The sequence below is a fragment of the Chanodichthys erythropterus genome, chromosome 14 (assembly GCF_024489055.1).
Source record: "Chanodichthys erythropterus isolate Z2021 chromosome 14, ASM2448905v1, whole genome shotgun sequence".
In the NCBI taxonomy this organism is placed as follows: domain Eukaryota; kingdom Metazoa; phylum Chordata; class Actinopteri; order Cypriniformes; family Xenocyprididae; genus Chanodichthys; species Chanodichthys erythropterus.
The window spans coordinates 44,837,917-44,855,945 of NC_090234.1; the positions used below are offsets into that span (position 1 = coordinate 44,837,917).

The following is an 18,029-nucleotide window of genomic DNA, read 5'->3' on the forward strand; positions in this document are numbered from 1 at the left end:
ACATTATCACAATTATTTTGTACCATTTACATTTGCAGTGACTTTAAATTGCTTTTCTTGTGGCTGTAGTTAAATGAGTTGGTTAGTTAGGGCTTTAGGGACAGTTGGGAATTGAAGCCAAACTCCTGACTACGCCACCCTAGGGACTATACACAGGGAAATAAGTTTACCCATTGAAAGATTATGTGTATTTTCATTATCTTTAGTTAGATGCATGTACGTTGTGACTGTGCCTCAGATGCAATCAACTCTGTGTTTGTAAAGGTGTGAACCAAATGGCCCATACAAGCGTATGGCCCACAGAAACTGATGGGTGTGATAGACAAAGAAACAGCATTGCTCAGAGCAGATCACAGGGTAGATCGATCTCCTGTGGGAGGTCCTAACAGTGTTCTATTGTTTGTAACCCTTTTGTCTTCATGTATAAAGTTCTTTCCCACAGACAGAACTTTGGGTTAAGATGTTTTGAAGGCTGACACGCTAACATCGCTGCTGAAGAACTGTGCTACACTACTACCTTCAATAAATTCTTCTCCCCACAAGAACTCTGGTCAAGCTTACTTATTTTATGTAATAGAGAAATCTAATACATTGGTGAGCCACCAAAACGACTGCACGGCCAAATACTGCAAAATCTAACAATTTGGCGTGCCAGCCAGGAGAGACTGACAAGAAGAGAACTCACCAACTGCAACAAGAAGTGAACACAAAAGGAGATTGGAGTCTTGGAGATTCTACAGTTTTTATGTTGAAGATCAACAGACTGCATCTGTGGATACAATTTATTTTAATCAACTGTATTCTGTCTCAAATATCCTAATTTAGTGAGTGAAACTTATCAGCTCTCTTAAAAGAACTTAAAGAAAAAAAAGAATAATAATAATAAGTAACCAGTAAAATTTGTAGTGTAGTTACATACAGTGTAGCACTGTTGAGAATTTTAGGCTTGGGCCTTTCTTGTGAGTCTGTAGGAACCTTTTAAATGTTTAGTTAATTATCTTGAGACTGTAGGAGCTATAGAAATAAGGTTTATAGCTTGGCCCTGTTCTCTTGAGCCTGTAGGAATCATTTAAGGAAGAGGTTTAGTCCATTCTCATGAGACTGTAGGAGCCACAGATATATAGTACACGGTTTGTGTGTAGGAATTGTTTGAGAAACAATTTTGTCCGTCCATTAAGAGATTGTAGAAGCAAAGGCTTGGTCCTTTCTCTTTGTGTCTGTAGAAATTGTTAAAGAAACAGTTTAGTCCATTCATTCAGAGACTGCAGAAACCATAGAATGTTTGGGACTGATGTTGCTGCAAGAATTATAATTTCTTGACTGGGTGCTTATTCAGTAGCCTCTATTTTAGTTTTGAAATAAATGCCCTAATTGGGTGAGAAGATGATGGCATAAAGCCTTGGAACTATACGTTTATTTGCCTTCCAATGAAAGATGCGGAAAGATCTAAAGTAAATTGTCTAAGAGACCAATATGAACTAAATTCAGCCTTGTGAGCTAGGACTCAAAAAGAATAGAACAAGTCTTTTCAGTCAGAAGTTTTCAGAAATTAAACAAGGAAATTAGCCTGAAAATGAATGTTTTGTCTTAACAGTAATATTGAAAACTTGTTAGGAGTACAAGTAGAGTCCATAATGCACAATTTTGTATTTTGAAAACATGTTTGATTTGTCTGGGTATCTGAAATGTTCAGTCTAAAAGATTTCTGTGAATTTAAATCTGAATAAGCACCTTAACGGCTCTAACACCTTTTGTTCTGTTTCACACCTCTGAGGGCACATCTCCTGTACTTGCCATGGCTGAGTCTGCACGAAGCAAGGGTAATGGCCCTGCATTGAGACCAACAACAGAAAGACATGGAACAGAACCTCCAAATGTTACTACTGATCAGATGATGGAAAATCTGAATGAATATTTGGACAAAAGGCTGGGACTAAGGAAGTGCCAGGGTGACATCTGCCAGAAGTACACCATTAGTCACTCAGAGAATGGGCAATGGGCCTTGCTGGACATTAAGATGCAGCGCTCAAGAGCAAACACAGAGATGGCTTGTCTGTAATTTTGGTCAAACTAATTCAACAGCATCTACAGAAGTGTGAGACTGACAAATTACTACATGAGAACAAAGCAGAGAAAGCAAAGGTTCGAGCACTGGCTGAACAATTGCAGATTGAAAAGAAAGCCAAAGAAAGACTACTAAATGAGAAGACCAAGTTATTAAATTTGCTTTCCAAATGATTGGAATCAAAAGACTGTTCTGGAAAAAAAGAGTCATTCCATAAGATCTAGCAGCAAAGCAGAACAAGAGTTTCTCTATCCATTCAGTGATCTCCAGAATGAGGATCAACAAGACCTTTATTTGCTTGGAGAAAGTGACAGCATTTCCACAGTGAACTCTGACAGCGATGTAAACACACATGATTATATCATAAATGACAACTTGAAGGTTAGGCTTGCTCCTGTTATTGTCAAAAACAGAAGGACTGAAGCTGAAATTGACAATGAGGAGGAGTATGAGGAAAATGGTGAATGACGAACTCGAACTGTCACAAAAGTGGTAAAGAAATATGTTCCACACAGAACATACCAGCCAGCTACTCCAGAGCAAGTTGACAAATGGTCAAAAGATTTGCCAGATGTGTACAAACAACCACGGAAAGCTTGGCAATTTCTTTAGCGTTTGCAGATAATCTACAATTTGCACCCACTAGACGGAGTGATGATTGTTAATGTGAATTTAAGGGACAATGACCAAAAGAGATTAAAGAGATTAAAGAGATTAAAGGTGCCCAAGAACGTTCTTTCACAAGATGTAATATAAGTGTAAGGTGTCCCCTGAATGTGTCTGTGAAGTTTCAGCTCAAAATACCCCACAGATTTTTTGTAAATTAATTTTTTTACCTGCCTATTTTTGGGCATCATTAACAATGCACTGATTTACACTCGGCACCGCCCCCTTAAATCGCATGCTTCCTGCCACACGAGCTGTCGACTATATTACAGCCTGATTACAGCACATTTACAAAGTTCACACAGCTAATATAACCCTCAAATGGATCTTTACTAGATGTTCGTCATGCATGCTGCATGCATGCTTCGAATTATGTGAGTAAAGTATTTATTTTGGTGTTAAAGTTTTATTCTGAGTGAATTTGAGGCTGTCCTCCGTGGCTAAACTGCTATTGCTACACTGTTGGAGAGATTTATAAAGAATGAAGTTGTGTTTATGCATTATACAGACTGCAAGTGTTCAAAAAATGAAAATAGCGACGGCTCGTCTCCGTGAATACAGTAAGAAACGATGGTAACTTTAACCTCATTTAACAGTACATTAGCAACATGCTAACGAAACATTTAGAAAGACAATTTACAAATATCAGTAAAAATATCATGCTATCATGGATCATGTCAGTTATTATTGCTCCATCTGCCATTTTTCGCTGTTGTTCTTGCTTGCTTACCTAGTCTGATGATTCGGCTGTGTGCAGTTCCAGACGTTAACTGGCTGCCCTTGTCTAATGCCTTTTATAATGTTGGAAACATCATGGGCTGGCATTATGCAATTATTGGGGGCGCACACCCCGACTGTTACGTAACAGTCGGTGTTATGTTGAGATTCGCCTGTTCTTCGGAGGTCGTTTAAACAAATGAGATTTATATAAGAAGGAGGAAACAGTGGGGTTTGAGACTCACTGTATGTCTTTTCCATGTACTGAACTCTTGTTATTTAACTATGCCAAGGTAAATTCAATTTTTGAATCAAGAGCACCTTTAACAGAAAGTGTTGAAAGAAGGACTGGTGAGTCTCAAGCGAACATTGAGGCTGGATGGGAAGCTGTACAAACATTCTTGTTTGAACTTAAACCTGCAGAAGTTAATTGGGCTAAAATTATAAGATACTTGCATGCCTTTTAAAACCGCATTTGTAAATGGACTGAAACCTGAGATTTCTAAAGCTCTTAAAATCAGGTATGATGACTGGGACAGCATTGGAACAGCATTCATGCAGATTGTTGAATGGTCAGCAAAGATTGAAAGAGCACAGGAAGTCAATCTCAGAGCTTTGCAAACCAAAACCTTGTCATTCAACAACAGGACAACGGGGTATGAAGAACATGAATATGTGAGATACTCAAAAGCAAAAAGTCAAGGAAGATGCAGGTACTGCAACGAAGAAGGACACTGGGTTCGTGATTGCAAGTTGATTTTAACACATCAAAGTGATGATGAGGGCAACTTGTTGAAGAGGTTTCAGCAGCTGACAGACAAACAAAAGCAGACTCTGCTGAAAGCTTTTGAGCCGCAGGAAAACTGAAGAACCTCTCTCTTGTAGGGTCTGCACAGTCTCAAGGATGAGCAGGTCCCACCATAAACTGTGTTTAAGCCTCAATTCACGGAACTTTGGTTTGTAAATCTTACATCGATTCCGGCCCGGCAGACACTAATGGATCACGAGACCTTCTTTTTATGACTATTTCGATAAGTCCCAAACCTCTCCTCTGTGACTTCAAAGGAGATGCGAACGCCACGGATCGGGTTTCGAAAGACAGGCCCGAATTCCAAACGGTCATAAAAAGAGAAAATACACGCACGCACCCACAGACACACACTCACATACAAAGACTGTATACACAAATATTATACCTGCAAATATGAATGTACCTGCCATTGTAGTGCTCGCTGCATGTATGTGTTACTAGTATAGAATCGTAGAATTGACTGTAGTAGGTTAGTTTTCATGTTAAACGATAGTAATAGAGTGTAAAGTGTATCTTCTTTATATGACGAGCGACACCTGTCGAGTTTGATCTCTCCGTAAAGCTGTGAATCCGAGCTATTCACTCATGTACGTTACATTTCTGCCAAATGCATCGTTCAATGTTTAATAATACTATGAAGGAAATGCACTGATTCAACATACCATAAATTTATTCGGGAGACAGGACAAAGGAATGTGGAAACCCGCCAAATTGCAACGCTATCATTGGAGGACGTTATCAGTAAGGCGTTCTGGTTTGTTGTCTTTAAAACACCATGACACGCGTCTTTTGGTGGCACAAGTTTTCTGCACGAGTTCCTGCCGTCAAGACTGGACTCTCTTCTTTATTTTCCGGTCATATTACAACAGTTAAACCTTCGTTTGAAACTTCGCCGAAACAACCTCCGGAAGAAGAAGCAACTATCAAACCGAGCGCTCCGAAACTCCAAGCACCCTGACTAACCTATGCAAGTATAACGTTTTTACGATCTTAAATACTGAGTTTCCTTGCTGGCTCTTAAAGGTGAACTGTTGCAATTTGACCTGCTTTGATCATCTCTTTCGTTTCTGCCTTTCCCTCTACTTTGTATGTATTTGTATTTACTTGTGTCCATTTAGCCGTATAACCTGTGTATTACCCGTTTCGTATATTAAACTCATTTTATCCATGCTTTTTGTTCACTTGCTCATTTTAGCAACAACCGAGTCACTTTAACGTTCTGATTCTAATATCCTTGCTCTATATTTGAAGGCTATGATAGAAAGTTAGTCTCTCGGCCCGAGAATAACATTTCTGTCATGATAATCTGTGGATAATTGTCCGTTTCGGTGGACGAACTGATAGTTTTCCACATAATTATTCAACCAGAACTAATCATATATGTGATTGATTATAATTCGTTGTAGTTAATTCACCATATATGTTTAATTCCCCGTTGGGTCGATATATGAACGTCATAAAGCTTTCTGAATTATGATATTCATATTTCATCCATAAATTGATTAATAACTGTACCTCGCTACACTCTGCAGCACCAACTAGTGACATCTCATCCAACAACTGATGTACTGTACTCCATGTGTATGCAAATAAGGTGAAAGCATACACAGAAGTTTCAACAACTGAAGCCAAAGATGATGTCCTAGTAGACGGTGCTGCTAAACAAGCCGTAAAGGAGAGAGGTGCACATACAGCGGCATTAAGACAACTTGACCATGACAGACAACCAGACAGTAAACGGATGCAGAATGAAGTGCACAAAGAAAAAACATCATTGATGACAAATGGAGTTGAACTGCATGAAGATGACCAATGCAGTGAGGATGACCACAGGAAAACAGGACTAAGCGTCTTTGAACATGTCACAGGCCGGCCCATGCCCAATGAAAATCTAACATCTGACAGCCTTGTCCAAACTGATGAAAGACTCAGCCTGGCAGTACACAATGCCAAGGATAAAGTTTTGACACCTCCAAAGGGGGGCCATGGTAGATTAACAATTAAAAAAAACTCAGAGGTCACAGCAAGAATCCAGGTGGAAAAGCCCACATCAGGATCTCTTGGTAGCTGATGGAGCAGTTAAGGTGCAAAGAAAAGAAAAGTGGATCGACGTGAGCCAGTGGGATTTGAAACATCTATCTAGAGATGAGGGATAGATGGCAGTAGTGTTTTATCAGAGTCCAGAAATGGCAGGACTAGGGTTTTTAGGCTCTAGCTTGTCGCCTGAGGACGAAGACATAAACATACATCCACTGATAAACACAGTGTCCTGCCAATATTAAATGGGGACAGTTTTAGGAGCAGTTAAGTGTTATTTGATTAAAATATTTTCCTTGGCAAGATACGTTTCCCTTTTCTCTTTTGTGTGATTGCAGGTGTTTCAGCACTCCAGATAATGACCAAAGACGTCCAACACCTAGACCGCACTGCACTGGCCACCTAGCTGAACGTGCCTGAACGTCCACAGAAAACAACACTATCCGCCACTTCCTCAAGACCACAATGTCAAAATAAGAAAGGACTCAAGCATTCAGGAGGATGCAGTCTTCATCATAAACACTTATTCTGTCATTACATTGATTAATGAAACCTGTATGTAGCATGCTGTATACATGATTTATGGAAGTTTGTTTTATGATCAAAAATGATCAGAGGAGGGATTGAAAGATTATGTTTATTTTCATTATCTTTAGTTAGATGCATTTACATTGTGACTGTGCCGCAGATGCAATCAACTCTGTGTTTGTAAAGGTGTGAACCAAATGGCCAATACAGACGTATGGCCCACAGAAACTGATGGGTGTGAATGACAAAGAAACAGCATTGCTCATAGCAGATCACAGGGTAGATCGATCTCCTGTGGGAGGTCCTAACAGTGTTCTATTGTTTGTAACCCTTTTGTCTTCATGTATAAAGTTCTGTCCCACAGACAGAACTTTGGGTTAAGATGTTTTGAAGGCTGAGACGCTAACATCGCTGCTGAAGAACTGTGCTACACTACTACCTTCAATAAAATCTTCTTCCCATAAGAACTCTGGCCAAGCTTACTTATTTTATGTATTAGAGAAATCCAATACATTGGCGAGCCACCCAAACGACTGCACGGCCAAATACTGCAAAATCTAACACCATACTTCCTCTGCAGCGATGTCACATGAAAGACCTCACAGTCTAAACTTTCCCAGTTCACACATTAATACAGGATGTTTTGGAAGATGATATTTCAATGTCAAATGAGTGTGATTTCCAGTGCAGTACATTCATCTCACCTCCATTCGTCTCTGCACCCACTTGTAAACTCTAATATGCAACAACTCAATATTCTGATAATGTAGTATTTATTTAATAACAATCATTGTTAGTGAAGTAATTGAATGAAATAAAACTGAAACACTGGTCAATACAGTGTTAAGGTTTCACATCTGTTATATGCGCTTCTTGTTGGTCAATCTTCACTGATTTTACATTCCAACAGTAAGAGCGAGTGTGAAAGTTGATGGAGTAGCAAGAGGCTTTAACTCCTCTAATTTAATGATTTCTAGGTTTAATTTGACAATTTTACACATTCAAGTTTGAGAAGCTTACAGAGGCTATAGTTTATGTCCTCATCCTGCTCAATTGTATGCTTCCTTTTCTTTGCATTTTTGACTGAACAAAACAACTTTGAACCAAACAACCAGAAAAGGGGGCTTAAAAGGCTTTAGTGTGAGAACAAACAGAAGAACTAATGAGACTAATTAACAAGACACACCTGAGCAGAACTTAATCAGTAATCATAGAAATAAACAGAGAGAGAACGAAGAAGAACTAAACTGAATAAATTAACAGATTACAAGATTAACTGAGAAACTCAGACATGAACAGATCTCAAAACATGATCAGTACAAAGTTAATGATGTCAATGATTGTCATAACTGCCAGTGAGATGAGAATGAGTTATATAGTGTTTATCTTTATTAAACAGTCTAACATTGTTCTCAAACAATTCTTCTCAAAACTCAATTTGCCTTTCAAACTAAAGAAAACGATCAAGCTTTTATTCGTATATTTACAATATCAACACATATTACAATACAATAAAATAAAATGGCATCAACTACAAATTGAAATATACAAATATAAAATGATGGAACGGCATTAAGAAATGTAGCCCACAAAAATTTAACATTCACTTTCAGTTTATATCACTTGAATAATTTGAGTACTAAATTGGCAATCACAGTTATGATTAGCAATATTGTAATTGCTTTAATATGGTGAATTTAATCCCAATATCATTATGATTGTAGGCCTTATACTAAAGACTTCTATATATTCTTGTTAATCCACTTCATCTCTGCTCTTACATCTTCTCAATCTGTTTCACCTGTAAATAAAAAACAAAATGAGCATTTATTATTAACACCAAACCAACAATAATCATTCAATATCACTTATATGTACATGTATGTTTCTATTAATGCTGTTTGAATTAGTAGTAATTTTAAATAGTAATACAAAATGGCAATGCATTTCTGTATTTAAACCGACATTTTCCAAATTATGTGCAATGTTTGAAGCGAAATTATTGTTCAATTATTTTAATGCTTTATCAGTTGCAAAATTAAAATTAAAATGTAATACAGAAATGATTATATATCTGTTTAAATGTTCAAGCAAAAATTGTAGCAAAATGACCATTTAAATGTTTTTTTTTTTTTTTTTAATGCATTTACACTCACAGTTAAGACACTACATTCATTGCGGGACATTTAATGAAAATGCAATCTCTATTGTCTTAACTGTGAGTGTAAATGCAATAAAAAAATAACATTTAAATGGTAATTTTGCTACAACTTTATTTTAATTTTGCAACTTATAAAGCGTTAAAATATATGTTTAAATTATATTTTAAAATAGTGTAGGAAACAGCAAATGTAAATTATATTATTGAATTTGAATGATAATTTTGCTCCAAACATTGCACATATAATACAGAAAATGTCAATTTAAATACATAAATGCATTGCCATTTTACATATTATATTTCAAATTGAATATTGCTACACATGTGCTTCCATAAACCCCAAACCAACTCTAAACTCTAACCTGAAACTTACGATAACTTTTGTAGCACATCATGGTAAGAGAGATCCATGATTTTTAAGTCTGAACTTAAAAACGCTAAATCAATTTCAATTTTGCTCCCTTTGTTTCAGTAAACCTTAATTATATTTTCCTTTCACATATATGTAAAGATTGTCCAAGTGTCAGAGGTAAATGAAAGTATCTTTAACATCACAGATGTTTACTCACGTCAGTTTACAGTTTGAGTCTCGTATCAAGTCTTTGAGCTGCTTTGAGTCTCTGATCATGTTGTTTCTCAGATCAAGCTCTTTTAAAAACTGCAGTGCTTTTGTGTTTGTCAAACACTGAGTTAAAGAAGAAACATCTGTAATGCCACAGCCTTTCAGACTAGAAAGAGACAAACAGACAGAGATCATCTTAGTTTCATAAGACCACAATACATATGACTAAGGGGAATTCTAATATTCATTAAATTAAATTTCAATATTATTGTTTTTATTTTATATCTTTATAGTCCACCAAAGTGGAAATTTGTCTAAACAGACAATGTTATTAAAAAAAAAAAAAAAAAAAGTCATAGCGTGCATCTTTTGAAAATGTGCTTTGAATTTTCAGCGAAGCTCACTTGGGAGTCCAGAACTGAACCAAGATATCTAAAATGTTTCACAATTTCAACTTGTTTGCTCTCAAGTGAAATTGACTGGATTATCATGTGTCGTTTTGTGCACATAATTAATTTTTTTTGTCTTAGGGACACCGATTTCTAATGTGAGCCAGGTAGGCAACATCATGTAAAGAGTTTGTTTTATCCATTAGGCCAACTAAGGCCATATCATCATTATATTTAAATTATCTAAAATGATCCTCCTTAATCATAAACTCCTTAAAATAAAAACGCACAGGAGAAAGAATGCAGCCTTGTGGGCAGACTGTGCTTAAAGTGAACACATCAGACAAAATACCTCTAACAGACCCTCTGTGATGGCAAGAAATTTAATCAACTTTAATAATAATTAATATTAAAATCAACAAGCCTTTTTAGGAGAATGTGTGTCTTCACTGAATATAAAGCAGAGCTATAATCTACTAATAATGCTTTAGGACACATGAGATGTTTTGTAACTGTATTAAGCAGGGTCAGCACAGCGTCATCTGTGCCTCTATTACTCATCTATGCAAACTGAAGTGGATCTAGCGTAGAGGCCACAGTTGAGGTGAGATGATCAGCCAAAACTCCCTCCATAGTTTTACATAGAAGTTATTGCAATAGTCCGGAAACTACTGGATTACAGGTTTATCAAAGTGTATTTGAGAAAAGCCACAGTTTGGAAGACTGATCTTTCTGCACTCTCTGATTTATAACATTGGGTTATTTTTTTTAAATAAAAAAGAAGTTACATAGATTAGGCTTTAAACATGTTGATTCTTTTAGTTGTTCTCATCTCAGTTGATACGCAGCACAACCAGGTCTGGTTGCAGGGTGTTTGGGGTGTTGAGCACCAATTGATCAACCGGACAGAGCACTTCAAGCACTTCTAAACAGATGGGAGGAGTTTTGAAACTATAAATGCATTTATTTGGCTTTCAAAACTTCTAAATGTTAATATTGTGGTGTATGTGTCTTATTAGATTCCATAGATCTGCAAAAGGGCAAGAGTCAAAGAACTGCTGTGGGTCTCATAAGTGCTTGATTCATTGTCTATTGATATTAAACAAAATATGATCCACAAGCTTGCATTTAAAGACACTTGGTGATTTTTGCCTGAGAAATTTGAGAACCACTGTTGTATGTGAATGTTACTGACCTCAATCTCTCCAGTTTACAGTGTGAATCCTTCAGTCCATCACATAAGTGATTCACTCCTGTGTTACTTATTTGATTCTCACTGAGGTCCAGATCTCTCAGGTGTGATGGGTTTGATTTCAGAGCTGAAGTCAGGATGAGACACTGTTTCTCTGTAATACTGCATCCATACAGACTGAAGACAGAAAGAGAAAGAAAATAGACACAAATGACCTTAGTCAGGTAAGACAGACACCATATTGAATCTTGTGTGGATGAAAATTAATCAGAGAGAGAGAAAAAAAAAATACATAGTGCTACATTAAGATTTATTACTTGTTAAAAAACATTTAAAATGAAGTGTAGCAGAAGGTGGAGAGGTATAAACTCTATTACTTGTGTTGAGCTCTGTTGTTTTAAATGAACTAAACCGAAAAATTGTATCACTCTGTACATTATAAGGATACTAACTGTAGTTTTTCCAGTTTGCATTGTGGGTTCATCAGTAGATCACTGAGGTTTTCCACTCCAGAGTCTCCTAGTTTATTCTCACTGAGGTACAGATGTTTCAGGTGTGATGGGTTTGATTTCAGAGCTGAAGTCAGAGCAGAACAACCTTCATCCGTCAGATCACAGCCTCTTAACCTGCATTTGGAGAAATGAGAAAAAGAAAATCTTCATTCTGCAATTTATAGCATCTTCACAACAAATATAGGACAAATCCCAGTCTGCTTTTTTGCGCCCTTCAATGGCACTTCTGGAAGTCTGTCAGCAAAGAGTACATGTGATGGTCACTCAAGTAATTTTATTGTTTATGATCATGTGACAAGTTCTCACGATTCATTTTAAAGCTTGCACATCATATGAAGTTTAGAGCTGCTGTCTGTAACTTTTTTTTTGTTAAAAATTATCCAAAATCAATTATTGAGCAAGTACATAATCAATCAGTGTTCAAAATGATCTCCTTACCTTTGCTTAATTCATAACAGTAAGCTTGTAATAATGTTTTATAATCTGAGTGATACTGGTATGAATTTGCAGGAAATACGTGTTTGAATAAGTGACGTCAGGGCTTTTGAAAGGTTGTGTGACCTAAAAATGGACACAGAGCTATTTTTCTGCTGGACAGGTTAGACATTTCAATGGTTCATTGGGGAATAAGGTTACAGTAGCACACGTTTTAGCTTAATCCATACAGTTACGGATAACGATAATACACACTATATATACGAAGTCATGCAAAGTTGATGATTTTAACATGAACAAATCGAGAACAAAGTACTGTATAACAATAATTTGCACCATTGGTTGTGTGATTTATTGTAAAACCTTTCTCAGTTGGTATGAACAAAAGTGGATAATGTTACTTCTTCAGAAGACATTTTCTGGTGAAAATTTTTATTTTGAACATGCATACAAGACATTGGAGGCCCTAAGCAAATATCCAGGAGGGGGCCCTGTGATCGCGTTCCCAGGGGTTTATCAGCTGGAAATTTTCAATGCACATTTAAGAGTGCAGGTTGCAACTATTATTAACAATAATGGAAAGATGAGGCTTATCAGTATGTCATTTTTATCTATGTGTTTATGTCTTTTGCACCCTGGCATGTTTAGTCTTAAAGGTGCTACAGAGGATCTTTTCGTCGACTGAGAAACCAAAGACTGTTAGTGAGTTTTAGAAATGAGCGCATGCGTAAGAACAACCCCCCCTCCTTCACAGCTCATTTCGAGGGAGCACCTCCCAAAACTCATGCACGAGTATTGGAACACGAGTGTTTGTTTACCACTGGCATTCGCTGTGTCGTGTTAGTGGATTCATTACGTCGGACTCACCACAGGTAACATTGCATGCGGCCCCTGTGGAGTGTGGACCGCGCACATCTCTCACAAGAAACGTCATGGCAGTGATTGACAAGTCAGAGGGCCAATCTGTGCACATCTCTCACAAGGAACTTCATGGCAGTGATTGACAAGCCAGAGGGCTAAATCTCTCTTAGATGCGCTGAGTTAAACAACCTAACCAAGTAATACTGATTCTTTGCTGGCTTTTAAGGAACTGTCTGCAAGTTTTGATAATCTTTTTCCCCCTTTCCACCAGCATGAACCAGGTGCTAGTCCAGAGCTAGTGCTAGTGCCAGTTCGGAGTTGGTGCAACTGATGAGCCTTCTAAGAACAGGTTTGCCTTTCTACCGCCTAAAGAGCCAGCACAGAGCCAGGACTTACATCACTGTATACATCTCATATTTCACAGCAAAGCTAGCACTGCAGCGCCAAACACAAATACACCAGGCTTGTTCGAGATGCATCGGCTTCCCGCAGAGCGATCGACACATGACATCAAAGTACCGCGAGAACGACCCAAAAGCACAAGGAGTCGTATGCTCTACAAACCCACCGGATCGGTCAGAGCTGCTCTGATGCATCTCGAACAAGCCTTCCATTAACAATCACGGATATTTCACTACTGTTGATGCTCATGGCTTTGCGAACCTACACCAATTTGTATATAGACGGAGATTACGATCAAGCTGCTATTAGCTCGATTAGCTGCTATTTCAAAAATGGCGGTCTCAAGTTTCTTGTTGGTCACAGTAAACCCGCCCCCAGCCCCTGATGCAAACGGTTCTTACTTCGAGCCCAGCAATGTTTTGGTGCTACTTACGAACCACTTTTCCTGGTTTGGAGATGGTGCTTTGTGTGTCGAAAGACAAAGAACTGATTTGAAATTAGGCTCTGGCTCCGAACCAGCACTCAAACTGCCTTGGTGGAAAATGGGTATTTGTCTTCTCTCTTTTCCTGTCTTTTACTTTACTTTTGTATATATGTGTATTCTTTGTGTATATTAGGCGTATAGCCTATGTATTCGTAGTTTCATATATTAAATCCATTTTATTCATGCTTGATTGTTTCTGCTGCTCATTCAGAAAATCAAGTCAGTTCTACATTTCAATTCTGCAAACTGCTTTATGATTTAATGCTAGAATAGGAAATTATTCTTCGTGGCCAAAGGAATAATTCTGTTTTATAATAGTCGATATGGAAACAGATATTTTGCTGGACAAACTAGACCAGTCTTTCTAAACTACAACTAATCCTGAACCATATATGTAATTAATTATAATCCGTTGTAATTAATTCACGATATATGTGCATAATTCCCTTTTTTGTCGATTTATATTATAATTAATCATAACATGTTATGATTTAATTATTTATATATTTCACCCATAATTTGAGCTAAGTAATTAAATGCCTGTAATTTATTACAGAAGATTTTTGGTGGAGATACGCAAGCAACATTGTAAACTTGGTTTTGTGTTTGAGCAACCCAGATTCAATTTATATGTGATTAATGTTGTATTCACTTTCTGGAAGCACTCCCTCTTGTGGACACTCCCCAAATAAGTCAATTCCCTCCCCTTGTCTTTCTGTATTTTTTGTCTTTACATTTTTATTATATTCTACTTTATTTTTAATTTTTCTTTTTCTCTCTTGAATTATTTTAACTTTGGAATTCTTTTAGCGAGTTTATTCTGACTGTCATTATAGACCCCAATTCCTTTGCACTACACACTTAATTATTTAAATTTGGTTTAAGCAAGATTTAAATTGAGGTTTAAATTTACAATTAAGTTGTTTATTTGAACATTTGTGTACTTGCAGATAGTGCCCCCTCTAGTGCTAGGTGGTGAGTCGACAGTTGTTTCAGTGAGTTCCAGTGAGTGGAGTCACCTGGCCTGGCAGATCCGGCGCTGGCTGTGTGTGAATCGTGGACATTTCTGACCTCGTAACACAGGCAACATGCAGGACATCAGCAATTGGGTATTTTAGGTGCAGGGAGGCAATGAGTCCAGGCTGACAACAAGGGCAATTTTGTTAATTTCTCTGTTTAGGCTTCTGCACGATGGAACCGCCTGTTTGGAGTAACTGCCAGTTGAGGGGACAGACTCTGGGTTCAAGGAAAACTCAATTTTGACCCGTCAGTCTGGCCATTTGCAAAAACACCTCGCCTGAGTACATTTGCAAATCTACCAATTAGTAATTAGTAATACTAATTAGAACTGGGCGATATGGCTGAAAACTGTATCACGATATCAGTGTTTCATGTCGGTCGATATCGATAATTATTGATTTTTTTATGACCCATTTAAAATAAGGACCAGGATAAAAATATATTACATTTAAACATTTTTACTTTAAACTTAACCTTAATCTGATCATAATCCCCTCAGTTATTAAGACATGTCAACAACCATAATAATATAATAATAAACTTTATTTTATATCGCGCCTTTAAAAGGGTATTCTCAAAGCGCTTTACACATAGTACAAAGAAATAAACAGTCAATACACAATAAAGAAGATAGATAAGTAGTAAAAATAGTAAATAGATAGATAAATAGATACGAAATAGTAAAAATACAAATTACATATAAGCAAGTCTAAAAAAATACGTTTTAAGAGAAACTTTAAAAACACTAAGAGAGTTTGCATGTCTAATATCACAGGGGAGAGAGTTCCAAAGTTTTGGAGCATAGGAAGAGAAAGCCCTGTCACCCATCGTGCGCATACGAGTCTTGGGAATGGTCAGGAGGCCTAACTCCGAAGAACAGAGCTCATGCCTGGGAGTACAAACTGTTAAAAGCTCAGATAGATAATGTGGGGCAAAGTCGTGTAAGGCCTTATAAGTCAACATGAGGATTTTAAAATCTACACGAAACCTGACGGGAAGCCAATGTAGGGACTCCAAGATAGGGGTGATATGCTCTCGGGTTCTTGTCCTTGTTAGGATTCTGGCAGCTGAGTTTTGAACATATTGGAGTTTGTTGAGGGTATTTTTCGATACTCCCGCGAGCAGGGCGTTGCAATAATCAATGCACGAAAAAACAAAGGTATTGATCAGTTTTTCTGCAACATTAAAAGAAAGCATAGGAAGAAGCCTTGCGATGTTTCGGAGGTGAAAAAATGATGTTTTAACAGTATTCTGTACATGTGGATCAAATGTGAGATGATAATCAAATATCACCCCCAGGTTTTTTATTTTTGTTTGAAACTCGAGAACAGTGCCATCAACATTGAGTGAAGGAGAACCAGCTTTGCGTATTTGGTGAATAGAGCCAAGCAGCATGACCTCTGTCTTATCGCTGTTAAGGCAGAGAAAATTCTTTGATATCCAAATTTTAATCTCTGATATGCAATGTTCGAGAAACGCCACTGCAGTGTGATCTTCAGGTTTTGAGTGAATGTAAATTTGAGTGTCATCTGCATAAAAATGATACTTAAGACCCAGCGATTGCAAAAGATGACCAAGGGGAAAAATATACATACTAAAGAGTATAGGACTCAAAATAGATCCCTGGGGCACCCCAAATTTGATTGAGCCAATGTTAGACTTGTGCCCACCCATGGAGACAAATTGCCTACGGTCGGTGAGATAGGACTTAAACCAGTCAAGAGCAGTATCAGTGATGCCAAACACAGATTCCATACGAGAGAGTAAAACAGAATGATCAACAGTGTCACAGGCAGCACTGAGATCGAGAAGGATTAAAATTGACAGGCAGCCACCATGGAAAACTCAAATAATTAAAATGTAAACATAAGTCTAAAGTAGGGTGACCACCCGTTCCGCATTTTGTGGGACAGTCCCGAAATTAGGAGCTTTGTCCTGCAAGACTGCAAGAAATGTCCCGCATTTCATTTATGTCTGTAATTTGTTTTCATCCCTGAAATTACAATACCACAGTAAGAAATATAATAAAAACTGTGAGCATTTCAAAATCTATTTGTGCTGCCGTCATATTCTAGCTGTGAAAATAACCAACCAGCGCAATCAAAGAGAGGTTTTCCCACTGATGACAACTGAGTGGACAGCGCAAAGAGCAGGTCTCATCAAAGTCGGTAAACACAACTACACCAGCAAGGATTTCATCTACCATACTGGATAAGAACCTCAAGAGCTGCTCAAAGCTGCCCAAATCGATGATTTAAAGCATGTAATCATCCATCCTCATGTTAAATATTTCCAACGAACGGAGGATATCAAGCGCCACACACGGAAATGGTCGAGCACCTACAGAAAAACGAGATCTTCTCTATTTGTTTTAACCAATACAAAATTGCGAAATTCAGACACGACTTTCTTCTCACGTTAATATTTCATTTAATGCGGGTTCTATGGCGTTATTAAATTGAAAAATGTCAAGAGCGCATCAAATGTGCGAGCAATCACTCCACTCACAGGCGGATTCCCTTGCACAAAACTGGACGCACGTGATCTCGCTCAGATATCACATTTGCGCGCTCAAACTTTTGTCCTCCTGCATGTGCAGCTGTGAATCTAGAATTGTCTTCTCTCCAGGATTTAATGTTGCCATAAGCGCAACATTATAGTGTGGGCACCCACTGGCAGAAACATTAATCGGCGCGTAGGCCAAGTTTGCCAACAAATGTAAATCTATATTTACATAGCGTAATATTTGTAAATTTATCTGTCTCATGTGTCCCGCATTGTCCCACAAAATCACATCTACTGTCCTGCAACAGATCAATAGTCAGGTGGTCACACTTTTCCTCTTTTATTTACAATTTCCTCGCTCGCTGCGGCACTCGTTTTCTGCTCATCAGTCGCCGGTTACTGTAGAGGAATCCAGCAGACCAGCACTAGACAACGATATGGCGCAACCAAAATTGATACTGTTACATGATTGGCTAATAGTGTGTCACTCCCTACATTGCTTGGTTACCAGAGAGCAACCAAACTTGCTTTGCAACCTCTGTTTTCTTCCGAAAAAGAATAAAAAAATATCGAACGTTTTATCGAACACATTTTTTATTGATATCGATCACGTGTCTATCGCGATACATAGCGTTATCGTTTTATCGCCCAGCCCTAACCTTTTCTGAGCAATCACAATTCA

General features: G+C 37.7%; 2 protein-coding genes across 6 annotated transcripts in view; one reads left to right on the forward strand and one right to left on the reverse strand.

Moving 5' to 3' along the window:
* Nucleotides 1-1,795: 1,795 nt before the first annotated feature.
* Nucleotides 1,796-4,315, forward strand: znfl1b (zinc finger-like gene 1b). Its single transcript, XM_067409844.1, is given in 5 exon segments — nucleotides 1,796-2,036; nucleotides 2,039-2,254; nucleotides 2,370-2,761; nucleotides 3,772-3,893; nucleotides 3,895-4,315. Coding segments are annotated over 5 exon segments (1,392 nt in total).
* Nucleotides 4,316-8,270: 3,955 nt separating this feature from the next.
* LOC137035761 (NLR family CARD domain-containing protein 3-like) overlaps nucleotides 8,271-18,029 on the reverse strand; it is a 96,756-nt gene continuing 86,997 nt past the window's right edge. For 4 of the 5 annotated variants that reach the window (XM_067409380.1, XM_067409382.1, XM_067409384.1 and 1 more), the window contains 4 exons: nucleotides 11,581-11,754; nucleotides 11,132-11,305; nucleotides 9,555-9,713; nucleotides 8,271-8,625 (listed from right to left, as the gene is read on the reverse strand). In XM_067409380.1, coding sequence (XP_067265481.1) covers nucleotides 8,622-8,625; nucleotides 9,555-9,713; nucleotides 11,132-11,305; nucleotides 11,581-11,754 — 511 coding nt within the window. In that variant the 3' untranslated portion in view covers nucleotides 8,271-8,621. The remainder of the gene's footprint in view (nucleotides 8,626-9,554; nucleotides 9,714-11,131; nucleotides 11,306-11,580; nucleotides 11,755-18,029) is intronic. The other variant, XM_067409383.1, reaches the window with a different exon arrangement.